The following is a 16857-nucleotide window of genomic DNA, read 5'->3' as shown; positions in this document are numbered from 1 at the left end:
GAAAATTTCAAGAGTTGAGGGAAAAGGAAACCAGAACAGGCCTCTTGGAGCTCTTCTCCTTGGAGCCTTCTCCTCGAGTTTTGTCTGCTCCTTGGTGCTTTGTTGACCTTTCAGATTAAGTCCTTGGGAATTTCCATGACACAACATTCACTTTTCTCAATGAGCATTTTAAACCTAGTGAAGGATGCCACACCAGCCTGACAACTGGAGTTTCCCATCATCCACTAGAAGGGCCCTGATGCATTCCCTTTTCCTTCTTTGGAGTTTGAACCATCATAAGGGCCTCTGAGGCATGAAAGGGGAGACTTTTTTCCTTCTGTCCTCTTCTGGCCTATACAAAAGATGCCCTTATAGTAAGAAGTCATAATGGTGACAGAGTAGTCCCTAGAAAATACCCTCTGGGTATCTTTCACCCAGGAAGTCATTAAAGGCCCCATGGTTCCAGGTCACTATCATACAGAAGGAAAGGGGCCCAGATGACAGTGGCCACTGCACCAAATGTACTGTACTGTGTATGATGTACCATGTACAATGGCAGATGGAAAGGCCTAGCCCAATGACTGTGGCCAGTGGCAGGTTGACTGCCTCTAGGGAACAGCTCTTCCCCTTGCAGCCCCCATCCCCTTCACCAGCAGCTCAGGTAGGCCAGGAGTGGTCAAGTGGTCAGAGGTAAGGAACCAGTCACTCCCATAGATGCCACAGCAGTACTTGACTCCTTTCCATGTAAATTCTCCAAAGTGCAATTCCTCCGTAACGATTAGCCTCAGTGTGGTCTGATGTTGCTGGAGCATCTTCGTGGACAAGCATCCTAACCTGTATTTTCACTATTATTTTCATCAGGCTTCACCATTATGTTAAAATGGTTCTCCATGTCAAAGCAATTTTAAAAATTCACTGAGAAATACTTTGTAATTAATTTTAATCCATTAAAGTAATGACAGAAACAGTGAATTTTCTAAAAATCTGGCTGCCTGACAGAAATTAACATAGGACTGTGTTTATGAAACAGAAGACAGAGAAGATGGCAAATTTGGGCAACACAGCGGAAGTGGAATGAGGGGATTGCATTTCAGGAAATCAAAACACTTGAGTGCTTGTTCATCTTTGACTTGTTGCTTTGTGATATTGTAAATCTATATTTCTAGACACTGACTGAAATTGACCAAGAGGAAAACATAAATTCTTGTTGACTTAATTTGCTATTGAAAATTGTAGTCAATAATCATGAAAAGTAAATGGCTGCACAGTGCAATATTAGTTGTCTAGGAAAAGATTAAAATTCAAGTAATCTTCATTGATTAGTCAAAGACACTAACTAAAATAAAAATCCATGGCCCAATTACCATGTTAAGCAGCTAGCATAAGGTTTTAGTTCTGTTTTATTTGAAGTCTCAGTTTATTTGATGATGCCCATTTAATGGGCAGATAAATCAGTTTGAAAGCATGGGAGCACTTCTAGGACCACATACGTTTTGTGGCAAAATGACAAAATATTTTCAAATGGAGTTTTGTAAAGCAGAGTACATCAGTACTTTAGTATAATAACTTAAGGTCAGGGGCTTATTATGCCTCCAGTAGAACAGTTGGAATATACAATTTTCAGTTTGTCCCAGAAGCATTTTGGGCATTGTTTATTTCTGGGTGATGTCTAAGTACTGTATTTCTTAAGAAAATATCCCTCCACTAGTTTATTGTACCATTTTTTTGTGTGACTGTGCAGTTAAGTCCTAGGGCAGAATAAGTAGGAACCATCCTAAAAAATGATGGGATTAAAGTCTGCATTGGATTTTCCGTAAAAATCTAATTAACAGCAATCTTGAAAGGTTGCAAATATCACACTGGGGCAACACTCCATTAGACATTTCCATTTATCATGGAGTTCTGTTTCAAAGACCCGTGTTTATTCTTAGATTGCATTTATCTATGGCTCAATCTCTGGGGAGGGCCACCTCTCTATAGACATCTATGTGTCTATGCATTTTCTATATACTCTTCACCACAGGTAAAGGAACATTGACCAACATACTACTTTAGCTAAATGTAGCAGCATCACGCAGAAGATCAGAATAAAGAGAGACAGAGTTTTCTGACACCCTGTACTTTTTGTTTACACAGAAATAATTCATCCAGGAGAGCAAATAGAAGAAAAGAAGAAAAGTTATTTCCTCCTCCACTTTCCCCACTGCCAGAGGACCCTCCACGCCACAGGAACATCAGCGGCAATAATGGTCCCTTCAGTCGAGACAAAACCATCCCTATGACTGGACAGACCACCTCAACCAGACCTGAGAGGAATGAAGGCAAATTCTGTGCTACTTTCAAGGGGATATCTGTAAACGTAAGCATCATAGAAGGCATCTTCTCATTGTCAGGTAGAAACAAGTTGACCCAGCTTATCTAAGTCAACTTGACCTCATGGAGATGTTGCAGGGGGGTGGGAGGAAGGGGCAGAGAGAAAATATTAATATAAGTGTGTGTGTACACAAATACACATTAGTTCCATTAGTTCCAACTCTCCATTAGTTCCAATCTTGATCCTTTTAACTTCAAATGAATTCTTCATTCCAGTCTTACTTCTCCAGACAGATGATTATGCAGAGATTCAGGGCCTCAGACATCCTTTGGTCCAATCCCTTCAGATCTTGGGGGTGGGGGACACTTCCACAATACTGACCACAGCACATGGGAGGCACAGAATCTTTAGTGAAAGTGAAAGAACAAATGGATGGAATTGCTCAAGGTGAGGGGGCTGGTGCTGGAACTCCAAGTTAACGTCTTTTTCACATCCACCTTGGCTGATATGAATTGTGTTTTAAAATAATGACTCAAAATGATGGAGTTTAAAAGGTGAATCTTTGGCTAAAATCACACAATTGTGGTTCCCTAAGCCCGACTAAAGGATTATCCTGTCCTTTTTTTTTCTGCACTGCTGCCTGATTAGCATAATTGATTGAGAATTTGTATCACTTTTCACATCCATACACAGGGTCTTTTTATCTGCCCCAGGTATAGGTACATGAACCATGGAAACCATGAGTGATAGTGTCACTAGTGAATATTAATGGCAAATCTATCTGCCTTTTCATGTAGATGCATGTATATGCAAATACATATGCACCTGATCCTTTAGTTCAGTTCAGTCACTCAGTCTTGTCTGACTCTTTGCGACCCCATGGACTGCAGCACACCAGACCTCCCTGTCCATCACCAACTCCTGGAGTTTACTCAGACTCACGTCCATTGAGTCGGTGATGCCATCCAATCATCTCATCCTCTGTTGTCCCCTTCTTCTCTCGCCTTCAATCTTTCCTAGCATCAGGGTCTTTTCAAACGAGTCAGTTCTTTGCATCAGGTGGCCAAAGTATTGGAGTTTCAGCTTCAACATCAGTCCTTCCAGTGAACATTCAGGACTGATTTCCTTTAGGATGGACTTGTTGGATCTCCTTGCAGTCCAAGATCCTTTAAATGTAATATAAAAAGCAAACGAGTGAAAATCAATGAGTTTTCAAATGTCTAGCACCAATCCGGTAGCCCCTTAACCAAAAGCACCCATTTAACACTTCATGAAAAGCCATGAGGCCCCTGAGCTTTAAGGACCACAATTTATGGTCCTCCATCATCAGAGATAACTAGATGACATACATACCTAGGTAAATATTATTCGTGATATAAAAAAATGGCTCTATTATAAAGTTGTCATTTTCCAAACGAAATTTGTATGTATGTGTGCCCAGATTATATTTGCATTCACATTTAAAGATGCTGAGTTACAGTTTTAGGAATGAAGCCATCTATTCTAAGCAATAATTTAAAAATCAGTCCTATTTTTCATACTGAATATAATTAATGTGATAAACTTCAACTGAGGCTTTTTCTACTGCAAGCTTTTGGAGGACACATACCCTACCTATCTAGGCAATTCTCTTCATGTAGCACCTAGTACATGGTCACAAATAATCAGGTGCTTAATATGGATGTTCTTATGACAATGGTAATACGAGGATCTGCAAAGGCATTTCCAAAAGCTATCAAAACTACTGGAAAAATCTGATAAATATGATTACATTTGCACCGAGAAAACCTAGAAATGGATCATTTTCTTAAGGAAATCACTAGAATTCCCCATGATACAACTGAGTACTCCTTGCCTCTTCTTTGGCCATGGACTGCAATCTGAGAGACTGTGGAAATTAAGACTTGCTTGAAACATGGTGCTAACACTGCAACAAATCTGTACTGTGACCTTGGGCAAATTACGACACCTCTCTGAATCCATGAAATGAATAGATTTGACTAGATGATCTATACAGCTTCTTACAGTTCCAAAAGTGTTTTCCATTTTGCATTCTTAGAGTCTTCTCTGTTCCATGTAACCATGAAGTCCTGTTTATTGACTCAGTGGATGGGTGAGGGTCAACAGAGGACATATTTATATGACTTAGATGATTGTGGCTGAACGCAGTTATTTCCATCAGATATGCCAGGACTGATATCAGTGCCATATGTGTGGTGGACGTGGTGTTTCAGGATACTTGTCACCTATCTTGGCCATAGAAACACGTGGCTCTCTCTTTGGGGCTGGCCTGCTGTTTGGTCTTGGCCATCGGGAATTGGCAAGAGAAGTGTGGAGCTGGCTTAGGAGTTCAGAAAGCTCTGAGTTTTTATGTGTTTGGGTTGAATAAAATCCGTGATGGACTTGAAACAATTTTCTCCATATCCATCATAACCACTTTTAAATGTGCAGTCTCTCAGCACAGTTATCATAATGAGATCATCATGGTGAGAATGTTTGATAATTTGGAGATCTGGGATGAAGTGGAAAAGATGAGACTTTCATGGATATAAGAAATGTTCACATTTGACTTTTAGCTAAAAAGTGACCCTTTTGATTAAGGCAGGTAGGCCTGCAGTTAGCAAATCACTGAGCACACTGGGCTGTGGGGTGATTGGACAGGGTGGGGTAGGGGTGTCATAAATCAGAGATGGCTCCAGCGCTGAAAGGGCTCCCACTCTAAGGTGAACAATGAGACATGCTCGATGAACTTGGATACGAAATAGCTGCTGATTGGTATCTTACGGGAGGCTTGAGACACACCTCTCCCATCTCCGTGTCTGTACTGTGGTGTCCGACTCTTTGTGACCTCAGGGACTGTAGCCCACCAGGAGCCTGTGTCCATGGGATTTCCCAGGCAAGAATACTGGAGTGGGTTGGCATTTCCTTCTCCAAAAGGACCCATCTCTAAAGGGACAAGAAAGGTTTAAAGCACTTCCGGCCATAGACAGAGGCAATTTTCCTGAGAATGCATTTGTTGATCTGGGTTGAGGTGAGAGTATTAAGAGAGATAAGGAGGGTTTAGAAATGAAGGGAAGTGGTTAAACAGAGTACAGTCTAAATTCACAGTGGAATCTTATCCAGTCTTAAAAAGGAAGGAAATTCTGCCAGGTGCTACAACCTTGAACCTTGAGGAGGTCATGCTAGATGAAATCAGCCAGTCACAAAGAGTGTACCACTTGCATGTGGTAACTCAAGGAGTCAGATTTTCAAAGACAGAAATTAAAAGGGTGATTTCCAGGGGCTGGGAGGATGAGGATGGAGAGTTATGGTCTAATGGGCACAAAGTTACAGCTTTGCAACTTCAGAGTCCTGGAGATTGGTTGGAGGACAATGTAAATGTGCTTAACACCACTGAACTGGATATTTTAAAATGGTTGAGATGGTAGATTGGATATTATGTGTATTTTACCTCTATTTTAAAAATGAAAAATACAATGCATTATAGCAAAGTGAAGGAAAGTAACAAGGAGGAGGCTTTTTCAACCCTAAGGCTTCAAGGGAGCCAAATCAGGACAGTGGAAAAATCACCATGAGTTTAGTGTTGTGACAGGCTTGTGGAAGGGAGCTGGGAAGGGTGAAGCCAGGTCTGAAGCCACGAGAGCCTGCCCTTTGAGGTGTCAGAGGAGGAAGGGACAGATGTAAGAGTCACTGGAGAGAGGAAGTGAATAGGACTTTGTAATGGATTGGGTGAGGGTGATGGAGAGGGAGAAATATGAGATGAAATCGAGCAGTGGTTTTCAAAAAGAGTTTCAGGAGCATGATCATGTTTTGAAATAATTTACAGAACTTCAATATCTAAATATGATTAAAGCAGAGCAGCTCAGATGGAAGGCATGGTGGGAAGAACCCTGGTTTATTTGTTCATGGCCCAGGGATGACTGGTTTGCTGGCATTTTGCTGCACTAGATCTGGCATTTTGCAGAGTAACAAGAGGAAATTTCTGGGCTGGCTTCCTTATCAAAAATATGCATGTCAGAGGGATTATCTTTCTCTCCCCTTCTCCCTCTCTCTATCCTTCCCTCCCTTTCCTATTCGTTCCCTTCCCCCCCCCCCATATCCCCTACTGGATCTAGACCTTTGCCAGTGGCTTTCTTACTGGGATGATGGAGCTATATGGTCACAGCATGTGACTGGCTTGGTGTTTGTTGTCATCATAGAACAAAAGCTGGTGACTGCCAGAGTTCATGACATATACCAGGATCACCTGTGTATCCTCAAGCCATGTGCATTGTTTTCTTTTCTCTCGCCTTGTTTCCTAGGGTGTTTGACATGCAAAGCATTTATGAAAAGATGCTCTAAAAATCTGAACCTAATGGAAACTCTTTGTCCTCCTTTTTCCCAGGAGAGAGACACTCCAAAAAAGGCAGCCCCTGCCATTGTCGCAGCCCCTGCCATTGCCACTGCCACAGCCACTGCCACGGTCACTGCCACAGCCACTGCCACGGCCACTACCACAACCATTACCACTACCATTTCCACCATCACCTCCGCCGTCACTACTGGCCTCATGAATAGCAGTCAACTGGAGATGGCATTGTGGGCAGCCCTGCCCCTTCCGTCCACCAGCACCACCAATGTCTGGAGACCCAAGCTCACTTTTGATGACTCGTATGTTGTCCCTAAATTCTCTGGACCCAGTTGGGGAGCAGCGAATGGGGGTGGGGGCGGTATAGCTTTTCGAGCACCATGCATATGTCACCTGAAATAAGACCTTAGCCGCAGCTATGCAGCTCCTATAGCCTTAAAAGTATATTCCTCCTCCTCACATACATTTTTATCCCCACCTAGAAATGTCATTGGCTGATTTTAAACATGGAGCTCTGTTACTGTTTCCAAAGGCAGGTGCTGAATCCTAGGTTGCTTGGTCCTCCTTGCTTACCCATGTCCTCAGGTAGAACTGTGTGCCAACAAAGAGAATTACAGCTAGGTTCTGTTGGATCTGTTTGGGCAACTTGAGTGGTTGGGGTTGGAGGATGTGGGTATTTATCCTAGTGGGCCATTAGAAACCAATCTCTTTCACTGGATTATTTCAAGCTTGGTTATTATATGCATGACAAGCATCCATCAGCCCTATTCAAGGTGTTGTATAGGAATGGATTTATAGCCCCCCAAAGTATGACCATTCAGTCTTTTAATTAAAAGATGAAACATTGCTTTCTGAATGAGCTCATTTCGTTTGTTTAGGGTTCACAATGCTGATTATTACATGCAAGAGGCTAAGAAGCTGAAGCACAAAGCTGATGCACTGGTAGGTTTCCTTATTGCTGCTCTGACATAGGGAGATTGGAGCTGGTTAATTCCTTAGCACTGCAAGTCCCCAAGTTCTTGGTGCCGTGTTGCCCTGCCATTCTTGGTTTTCCCACTCTTCTTCCCCTTGTTCCAACTTCAGAGGTGCTGAGGCTTATGCTACCTTTCAATTGAATTTGAAAACACTTTTGAAACTGCCCTGGAGAAGGTGGGTGCTCCCACGGTTTCTGATGAACTCCAAACTGGTGTAGGCAGGGAGAGAGTTGCTGAGGGCTGGTTAAGTGCCTCAAACATTGGCTGTGGGAAACTCAGGTCTATAGAAAAAACTTGACTGCTTGCTGCATTAGATAACCTAGGGCCCTGCACAGAGAAAGTATGTTCTGGTTTCTGGATTTCCCAGGACACTTGGCCCCACTGCCTCTAAGGGTGGTGGGTACCTAGACCAGGAGAGACCCGGCACAGAGAGCTATTTGATTGACTGAGCTACCTAACAGAGGGTCTCAATCGTGTGTGTTACAGTCACTTGGGGAGCTTCAAAATAACCCCCAAGCTCAGGCCACACCCCAGAGAAATGGAATCAGAATTTCTGAGACTGGGACCAGATGTGGGTGTCAAAACTCCCAGGTGATTCCCAAGTGCAGCCAACTTTGAGAACCACTGCCCTAGAGAAGACCCTGAATTCAGAATCCCCACCTTTGACTAAAGCCCAGCATAATTTGAGATGTCAGTTCAACTCCATTGGGTTAAAAAAAATCATATCCTCCATCATTGCATTGTGTCCAGCCAAGACTTAGCTGCCCCATGTTGCTTACCTCTGGGAGGTTTATAATGAAGGACCACAATGGTCTCTGCACCATCACTTGTGAGTGGCCACCATCCACTGCTCTCTCAAGGGCCACAGTACATAAGGAGATAATTGGTATATCTTTAGTATTAAAATGTCAATGGGATGTGTGAAAAAAAAAGTCTGAAAAAAACTGAATTGTAGGGGAGGGTGGAGGGAATGATAATGGTGGGGGGAGGGGGAAGGTTGAGAAATACTCATTTAGAGGAAGATGTCTTTGCCAGGCTTACATCTATACCAGAGTTTGATACTTCTTCAGAGTTCAAGCCCCTCAGTTTATAAATAAGGAAACTGAGGCCCAGAAGAGGGTGTGACTCAGCCACTCACTGGCACTATAGCCCATGTAGTCCTCTCTGTGGACTTCAGTTCTTCCTTTTGGAAAAAGAGAGATTTGGACTAGGTGGTTTTTAAGGATCCTTCCAGCTATGGGTTTGTGAATGAAAAGTCAGTTTCAAAAATCAAGATGTAAACTTCCTGATTTCCAGATTTCCTGTAGATTTCCTCAATTTCCACAGGGGAGAGCCAATCAGAGTTGGATGACCTGAGGAAGTAATCTTGTAAGGCAAGAGAAGAAGGAGATAATTTGCATATATACACAAAGGTTTTCATAAAATCAGTTTGAATTGGGCTGAAACTGATGTTTTTCCACAACAGCTTACAGAAAGGAAAGCACCAAATTCCTGCAGTACATAAAAGGGGAAGAACATTTATTGTAAAGAGAGTCATTTACAGCAAGAGATTCTGCAAGACTTGTAACTCATCATTTTATAGTTGTACTTAATCCTTTGCTAGGGACAGCTACTCTGCTGTTTTGAGAATTGTAACCTTCACAGTTGCATAGAAAATATTTTGATAAAAGGTATACAAGAAAATTAAAATAGCTCAATCTGCATTCTATTGGTTCTTTCACATAAAATTCCATATTAGTGAAGTTCTTCCATCCAGCTATCAAAAATTGAAAATGTTAAATACTGTTATATAATACTCACTGTAAAAGTGTCATATATAATATTCATTACACATAAAAAAGAAATCAGTATGTCTAAGTCAGTTTAATCGTGACCATTATCAGGGCTAAAACCTTTTGCAATAAAATTTTACTAAACTAAAATATTTAGTAGTGCTATATTTGGGAGCTTTTGACACACTATTTCAGACCATCATTTACAATGAATGTGATGTGATTATTGTCACCAGTCACACTGCAGTTTCCCATTTTTCATGACAATAGCATCCATTTGTTACTCTTCTCCTGGGGGTGGGGTTGACATGCTATGCTAGAGTTCCAAGCAAAGACTAGATGCGTTACTTGTCCAGGAAGCTTGTAAAAAGTGGAGTTTCACTGCAAACTCTGTCTAGACCAGTGATCCACAACTTTTTTGGCACCAGGGACTGGTTTCCTGGAAGATAATTTTTCCATGGACTGGAATGGGGGGGATGGTTTCAGGATGTTTCAAACACATTGCATTGATTGTACACTTTATGTCTATTACTATTACATCAGCTCCACCTCAGATCATCAGACATTAGATCCTGGAGGTTGGAGATCCCCGTTCTAAGGACATTATGATGACCAGACTAGTAAATGTGGTCAATAGAAACTAGTCGAGGCAGTGATTTGAATTCTGCTCCACCAAAAAGATAACAAAAATAGGAATACCACAAAGACATGGTACCTTGGCTACAGTTTTCTCTTCTCACCCAGCCTCCATGTCATGACAATAGAACCTGAAATAAGTTACATCCTTGTCAAGACAAATTCCTAATTGCCCCCACCATATCTCAACCTTGGCACTATTGGGCCAGGCACTTCTCCATAGTGGGAGCTGTCCTAGGCATTGCAGATGTTTAGTAGCATCTCCAGCCTCTGTCCACTAGATGCCCCCCATCGCTAGTGGGGACAACCAAAGAGGTTTCCAGACATTGCCAAATGTTCTCTGGGGGAGGGGTGTGAAGTTGCCCAGGGTTGAGCACCACTGCTTTCAATGAAGGAAAGAAGAGGAACTGTCATGTTGATGAGTCTTCTTCCTGTTCCAGTTCGATAAATTTGGCAAAGCCGTGAATTACGCAGACGCAGCCCTGTCCTTCACTGAATGTGGCAACGCAATGGAGAGAGACGCTCTGGAAGCCAAGTCTCCATACACCATGTACGCTGAGACTGTGGAACTCCTCAGGTTCGTGCTTTTCTGCTGCCTTCTTCCTAAGCTCTCTCCACTCATAATTAGAAGCTACTGTGTGTTTGAAAAATATCTTTTCTACCTAGTAATGATTCATCCAAGACACCTTCTTCTCAGAAGTCATCATAATTAGTTCTTGCCATTCGATTCATGTCACGGAAAACTTATAACTGATCGACACTGCTTTTTATCAGTTATCCCCTTCAGAGGTTCTAATGTGAGTGTTATAATTTGTGATATTCATAAAATGGAAAGGTAGTGGGTGGAAATAAAGAATCATCATTTCATGGTGTTGAGCGGGCCCTTGTCTTTTCAAAACACAGTTTCATAATTCACAGAAAGCAATCCTGTTGGAGTTTCTGTTATAAATCATGTTTTCTAAGAATTTCTGCCTCTGTTTTTAAAAAGAGAGGGGTACTGTTCCAACATCAGGGGTGGAGTAGACTTTCCAGGCATCTAGAATTTGAGGGACAGTCAAGGTGTTAGCCGGGGAGCCTAGAAGAGGCTGACACTAGGGAAGGGTGTATTAACAGCACAGATTATTGGTTTCATTTGTATTTTGAATGAAATTTTCTGGACTGTTGGTCTTGGTGCAGTGGAGTTTGTGGGTAATCAAACAATTCCTGTAAGAAGGGAAAAGAGAATAAATGATATGCATTTGAGTGCCTTCCTGTAATCTGCAGGTATTTGTGAAAAGAATTTCATCCACCTCTGAATAGTGGATAAGCACTCACCCCCATGTGCTGGATGGACGACATCATGGTTTTTGACTGAGCAAGCAGTTCTTCACCTGATAGGCCCTTATATCCCAGGCACCTCTGGCTCGATTAACTGATAATGCCAGGCCTTCTTTTTATTGTGTTCTTGCATCTGCAATAAACCGTTACAAATCTGAGGACACTTGTACCAAAACCTTCAGACAGGCATCAGACTGAAGCATGCATATTTTCTGAGGAAAGCACTTGTAAAGATCAAAAGAATGGGAACCATTATAAAGAAGAATAAGGAAAAAAACTATGATTACATAGACTCATAAGATTTAGCTAAAGCCACCAAAGTAGGGAAAAGATGAGGAAAGTTCCAGCCTTGCTCTGCCAGGCTAGGCAGCCATCTTTGGTTTTCACTGCTCTGACAAGCATATAAAGTATCTCTCAGACTTACTTTATGTGAAAGCTGCCACCGTCATTTGTAGCTTTTAGGGGGAAATTGATTTCTCAGTGTCTATACAGGGATGCCTACAATTTACAAAGATGTACAAGATGAAAATCCTAGCAAAAAATGAGGAATCAAAATGGAGGGGAAACTTTAATGAATAAACAAGGAGAAAAGCTTCACCTGAGAGTATTCTTAGAAACAGTATTTTTCCAGCATTTATACACAGGTGAAACCCACAGTAATTCCACAGCACTGTTCTAGAGCATGGGTTCTAAATATAACGGGCTTCTCCAGAGCAAGCTCCCATCGGTCACACCAGTGCTATTGTGACACATTTGTGGTCATCATTTTGTGCATGTTTTCAAGAAAGCACGCTTTTGCCCACATGGCCTTCTCAGTCCTCCTGCCAGAGCCAATGTGGGCCTAGCTCATTCGAATGATGATAATACCAATGGTGTTGGGGTTTTCTGAAGGGTCAGACAGCTTCCATTTGAGCTTGTCCTTTCTCTCCAAAGGTATGCCATGAGGCTGAAGAATTTTGCAAGCCCCCTGGCTTCAGATGGGGACAAAAAGCTGGCCGTACTATGGTAAGTCTCATGGAGGTGACCAGGAAATAGCTGAAGTGTCGCAAAAAGATTTGAAAACTCAACTTAAGCTGCTTGAGTCATTATTTATTTTTTCCACTAAACTCTGAAAAATTAACTAATGGATTTCTTCAGTTGCTGACTAAACATTTACTCTCCACATTGATACTCTTATCAAGATGGAATTTTAATGCTTATCCCTTCTTTTTAAAAAAATGAAGCCACATAAATTTATTTTCTTGCAGTTCTAAAGGTCAGAAGTCTGAAGTGTGTTTCACTAGGCTAAAATCAGGGCATCAACATGGCTGCTTTCCTCCCAGAGCTCCAGGGAGAACCCACTTCCACCTTTTCCAGCTTCTAGAGACGGTCTGCCTCTTAGGTCTGCTAAGGGCCTCTTCCTCCATCAAGAAGTCAGCAATGTATCTTTTTTTCCTTTTCTTTTAACATTTCTTCTTTTTTTTAATTAGTTTATTTATCTATTTTTTAACTTTACAATATTGTATTTGTTTTGCCATACATTGACATGAATCCACCATGGATGTACATGTGTTCCCCTTCCAGAACCCCCCTCCCACCTCCCTCCCCATCCCATCCCTCTAGGTCATCCCAGTGCACCAGCCCCGAGCACCCTGTATCATGCATCAAAGTCAGCAATGTATCTTAAAATATCTCCCTGACTTTGACCTTCTACCTCCTTTTTCCATCTTTTGTGAACTCTCTTTTTTTTAAATGTTAAAATATAATTATATTTTAAATGTTAAAATATAATTGATGTACACTGGTGTGTTAATTTCTAGTGTACAGCAATGTGACAGTTCAGTTCAGTTCAGTACCTCAGTTATGTCCAACTCTTGGCGACCCCATGGACTGCAGCATGCCAGGCTTCCTTGTCCAACACCAACTCCCGGAGCTTGTTCAAACTCATGTCCATCATGTCCGTGATGCCATCCAACCATCTCATCCTCTGTCTTCCCCTTCTCGTCCTGCCTTCAATGTTTCCCAGCATCAGGGTCTTTTCTAAGGAGTCAATTCTCCGGATCAGGTGGCCAAAGTTTTGGAGTTTCAACTTCAGCATCAGTCCTTCCAATAAATATTCAGGACTGATTTCCTTTAGGATTGATGGGTTTGATCTCCTTGCAGTCCAAGGGACTCTCAAGAGTCTTCTCCAACACCACAGTTCAAAAGCATCAATTCTCCAGCACTCAACTTTCTTTATGGTCCAATGCTCACTTCTATATATAACTACTGGAAAAAACATAGTTTGACTAAACGGACCTTTGTCAACAAAGTAATGTCTCTGCTTTTTAATACGCTGTCTAGGTTTGTCTTAGCTTTTCTTCCAAGGAACAAGTGTCTTTAATTTCATGACTGCAGTCACCATCTGCAGTGACTTTGGAGCCCAAGCAAATAAAGTCTCTGACTGTTTTCATTGTTTCCCCATCTATTTGCCATGAAGTGATGGGATCGGGTGCCATGATCTTAGTTTTCTGAATGTTGAGTTTTAAGCCAACTTTTTCACTCTCCTCTTTCATTTTCATCAAGAGGCTCTTTAGTTCTTCTTCACTTTCTACCCTAAGGGTGGTGTCATCTGTGTATCTGAGGTTATTTATCTTTCTCCCGTCAATCTTGATTCCAGCTTGTGTGACTCAGTTCAGTTCAGTCGCTCAGTCATGTCTGACTCTTTGTGACCCCATGAACCGCAGCACGCTAGGCCTCCCTGTCCATCACCAACTCCTGAAGTCCACCCAAACCCATGTCCATCGAGTCAATGATGCCATCCAACCATCTCATCCTCTGTCGTCCCCTTCTCCTCCTGCCCTCAGTCTTTCCCCACATCACGGTCTTTTCAAATGAGTCAGTGCTTCGCATCAGGTGGCCAAAGTATTGGAATTTCAGCCTCAACATCAGTCCTTCCAATGAAAAACCAGGACTGATCTCCTTTAGGATGGAAAAGGTCAGTTTTCATTCCAATCCCAAGGAAAGGCAATGCCAAAGAATGCTCAAACTATTGCACAATTGCATTCATCTCACATGGTAGTAAAGCAATGCTGAAGATTCTCCAAGCCAGGCTTCAGCAATACGTGAACCGTGAACTTCCAGATGTTCAAGCTGGTTTTAGAAAAGGCAGAGGAACCAGAGATCAAATCGCCAACATCTGCTGGATCATCAAAAAAGTAAGAGTTCCAGAAAAACATCTACCTCTGCTTTATTGACTATGCCAAAGCCTTTGACTGTGTGAATCACAATAAACTGTGGAAAATTCTGAAAGAGATGGGCATACCAGACCACCTGACCTGCCCCTTGAGAAACCTGTATGCAGGTCAGGAAGCAACAGTTAGAACTGGACATGGAACAACAGACTGGTTCCAAATAGGACAAGGAGTACATCAAGGCTGTATATTGTCACCCTGCTTATTTAACTTATATGCAGAGTACATCATGAGAAACGCTGGCCTGGATGAAGCACAAGCTGGAATCAAGATTGCTGGGAGAAATATCAATAAGCTCAGATATGCAGGTGACACCACCCTTATGGCAGAAAGCGAAGAAGAACTAAAGAATCTCTTGATGAAAGTGAAAGAGGAGAGTGAAAAAGTTGGCTTAAAGCTCAACATTCAGAAAACTAAGATCATGGCATCTGGTCCCATCACTTCATGGCAGATAGACAGGGAAACAGTGGAAACAGTGGCTGACTTTATTTTTGGGGGGCTTCAAAATCACTGCAGACGGTGATTGCAGCCATGAAATTAAAAGACGCTTCCTCCTTGCAAGGAAAGTTATGACAGACCTAGATAGCATATTAAAAAGCAGAGACATTACTTTCCTGACAAAGGTCCATCTAGTCAAGGCTATGGTGTTTCCACTGGTCATGTATGGATGTGAGAGTTGGACGGTGAAGAAAGCTGAGCGCCGAAGAATGGATGCTTTTGAACTGTGGTGTTGGAGAAGACTCTTGAGAGTCCCTTGGACTGCAAGGAGATCCAACCAGTCCATCCTCAAGGAGATCAGTCCTGGGTGTTACATATATATTCTCTTTCATATTCTTTTCCATTATGGTTTATGGTTTATCACATGATGTTAAATATAGTTCCCTGTTCTATGCTTATTCCTTCTTTTTAAACAATTTTCTGTTTGTCACTTATGTCCCTCAGCAACCATAGGAGAGGAGCTGCAGGTGGGAGTTGTATTTTAATGAATAGGTCTGAGGAAGCGTTGGCATTAATGTGCTCCTTTCCTCATCATCACAGCTACCGATGCCTGTCACTTCTCTACCTGAGGATGTTCAAACTGAAGAGGGACCACGCCGTGAAGTACTCCAGATCACTGATGGAATATTTTAAGGTAATCCTTATTTTGTGTAATTTATAGGTCCTGGGTGATTAAATCACTAATGAGACATGGCAGGCATGTTATGAAATGTCACGGTTGTCACTACCGAAGGCTGAACTTTCCGCATCCTGGCCAGCCATGGCCATCGCACCTCTCCTTTGGAGCTCAGCAGAGAGCTTGGGTTTGATCCAATTCCAGGGAGAGAAGGTACCATAGTTCAATCCCCTGATGATGCTCTGGAGTGAACAAGTGGGCCTGGGCACCTTCCTGGGTCCAGTCAGGATGGTGATCCCTTCTGCCTGCACTGTGGACTGCCTGCAGAACATGGCTCACATTACGTGAGATGACAGCCTAGAAATTTCTCTGCAGTGAGAGAAGTCACCACAGCTACCCTGGGCTCTGAGGGCACAGTCACACCCCCAGGGTCCCTTTGGCCATGGGGAGTGTTGAAGATAGTGGTTGCAGTTGAAGACAACTGATAACTTTGGCTTTGTGAAAATAAACCAACAATAAATCAACAAACTCATCCTCTAGGGAGCTGGTGTTTTTTATTTGCAAGGAAAATGAGATATTTGAACCACAAGATGCAATGCCAAGATGTGGGAACGAGCCCACATAAAAACGGCAAGCCTGGAGCTGGGCCTGGCAACTGTGCCAGGTGTCATTGGCTGAGGCTCCGTGGACCTTCTGCTGCTTCCTTCCACCTGTCAATGCTGATCATGTGTTAGAGTTGAGGGCTCAAGGCCTTGAAAGAAAAGGACAATTTTTTTTTTATTTAGTCATATTACTTTTTGCCAAGTGCGTCAGATGACATGGCTCAGTTGCATCAAAGCAGTTGTTTGAAATGAATCAAATCCTGACCTTACCTCAGACATTCAAAGCCAGTGGGTAGGGGTGCACGATTATGTGAGAATGTCCATTCAGTTGGGAAAAGAGCAGCTCTCATGTGGTGTGGCCATCATAAATCTAGTGCTTGTGAATGCGGTCAAATGCAGCAGCTGCCCATGACCATGTGTCTGCAGTCACCACCTGGGCTCTGGAAAGGTGTCTTGAAGATGGCAGTCTGGGACAGGTCCTAAGAATGGGCATTTTGAACAAGTCCCTGAGCGATGCTGATGCTGGCCCTGTGGGGGCACTCTGAGCCACAGCCCTAGCCTCCATTCTCTGTGTCCTGTCCTGCGCAGT

At 42.6% G+C, this 16857-nt stretch overlaps 1 protein-coding gene across 4 annotated transcripts in view; it reads left to right on the top strand.

Annotated features, from left to right (window-relative positions):
• The window catches only part of AFF2 (ALF transcription elongation factor 2), a 523475-nt gene that overhangs the window by 491656 nt on the left and 14962 nt on the right, over positions 1 to 16857 (top strand). For all 4 annotated transcript variants that reach the window (XM_081563763.1, XM_081563762.1, XM_081563761.1 and 1 more), the window contains 6 exons: positions 2116 to 2338; positions 6678 to 6943; positions 7520 to 7583; positions 10464 to 10600; positions 12274 to 12345; positions 15591 to 15684. In XM_081563763.1, the coding sequence (XP_081419889.1) occupies positions 2116 to 2338; positions 6678 to 6943; positions 7520 to 7583; positions 10464 to 10600; positions 12274 to 12345; positions 15591 to 15684 (856 nt within the window). The remainder of the gene's footprint in view (positions 1 to 2115; positions 2339 to 6677; positions 6944 to 7519; positions 7584 to 10463; positions 10601 to 12273; positions 12346 to 15590; positions 15685 to 16857) is intronic.

The sequence above is a fragment of the Giraffa tippelskirchi genome, chromosome X (assembly GCF_054371585.1).
Source record: "Giraffa tippelskirchi isolate mGirTip1 chromosome X, T2T-mGirTip1v1.2.pri, whole genome shotgun sequence".
Lineage (NCBI taxonomy): Eukaryota > Metazoa > Chordata > Mammalia > Artiodactyla > Giraffidae > Giraffa > Giraffa tippelskirchi.
The sequence above is the reverse complement of the archived record's forward strand: the minus strand, read 5'-3'. Positions and strand labels throughout refer to the sequence as shown.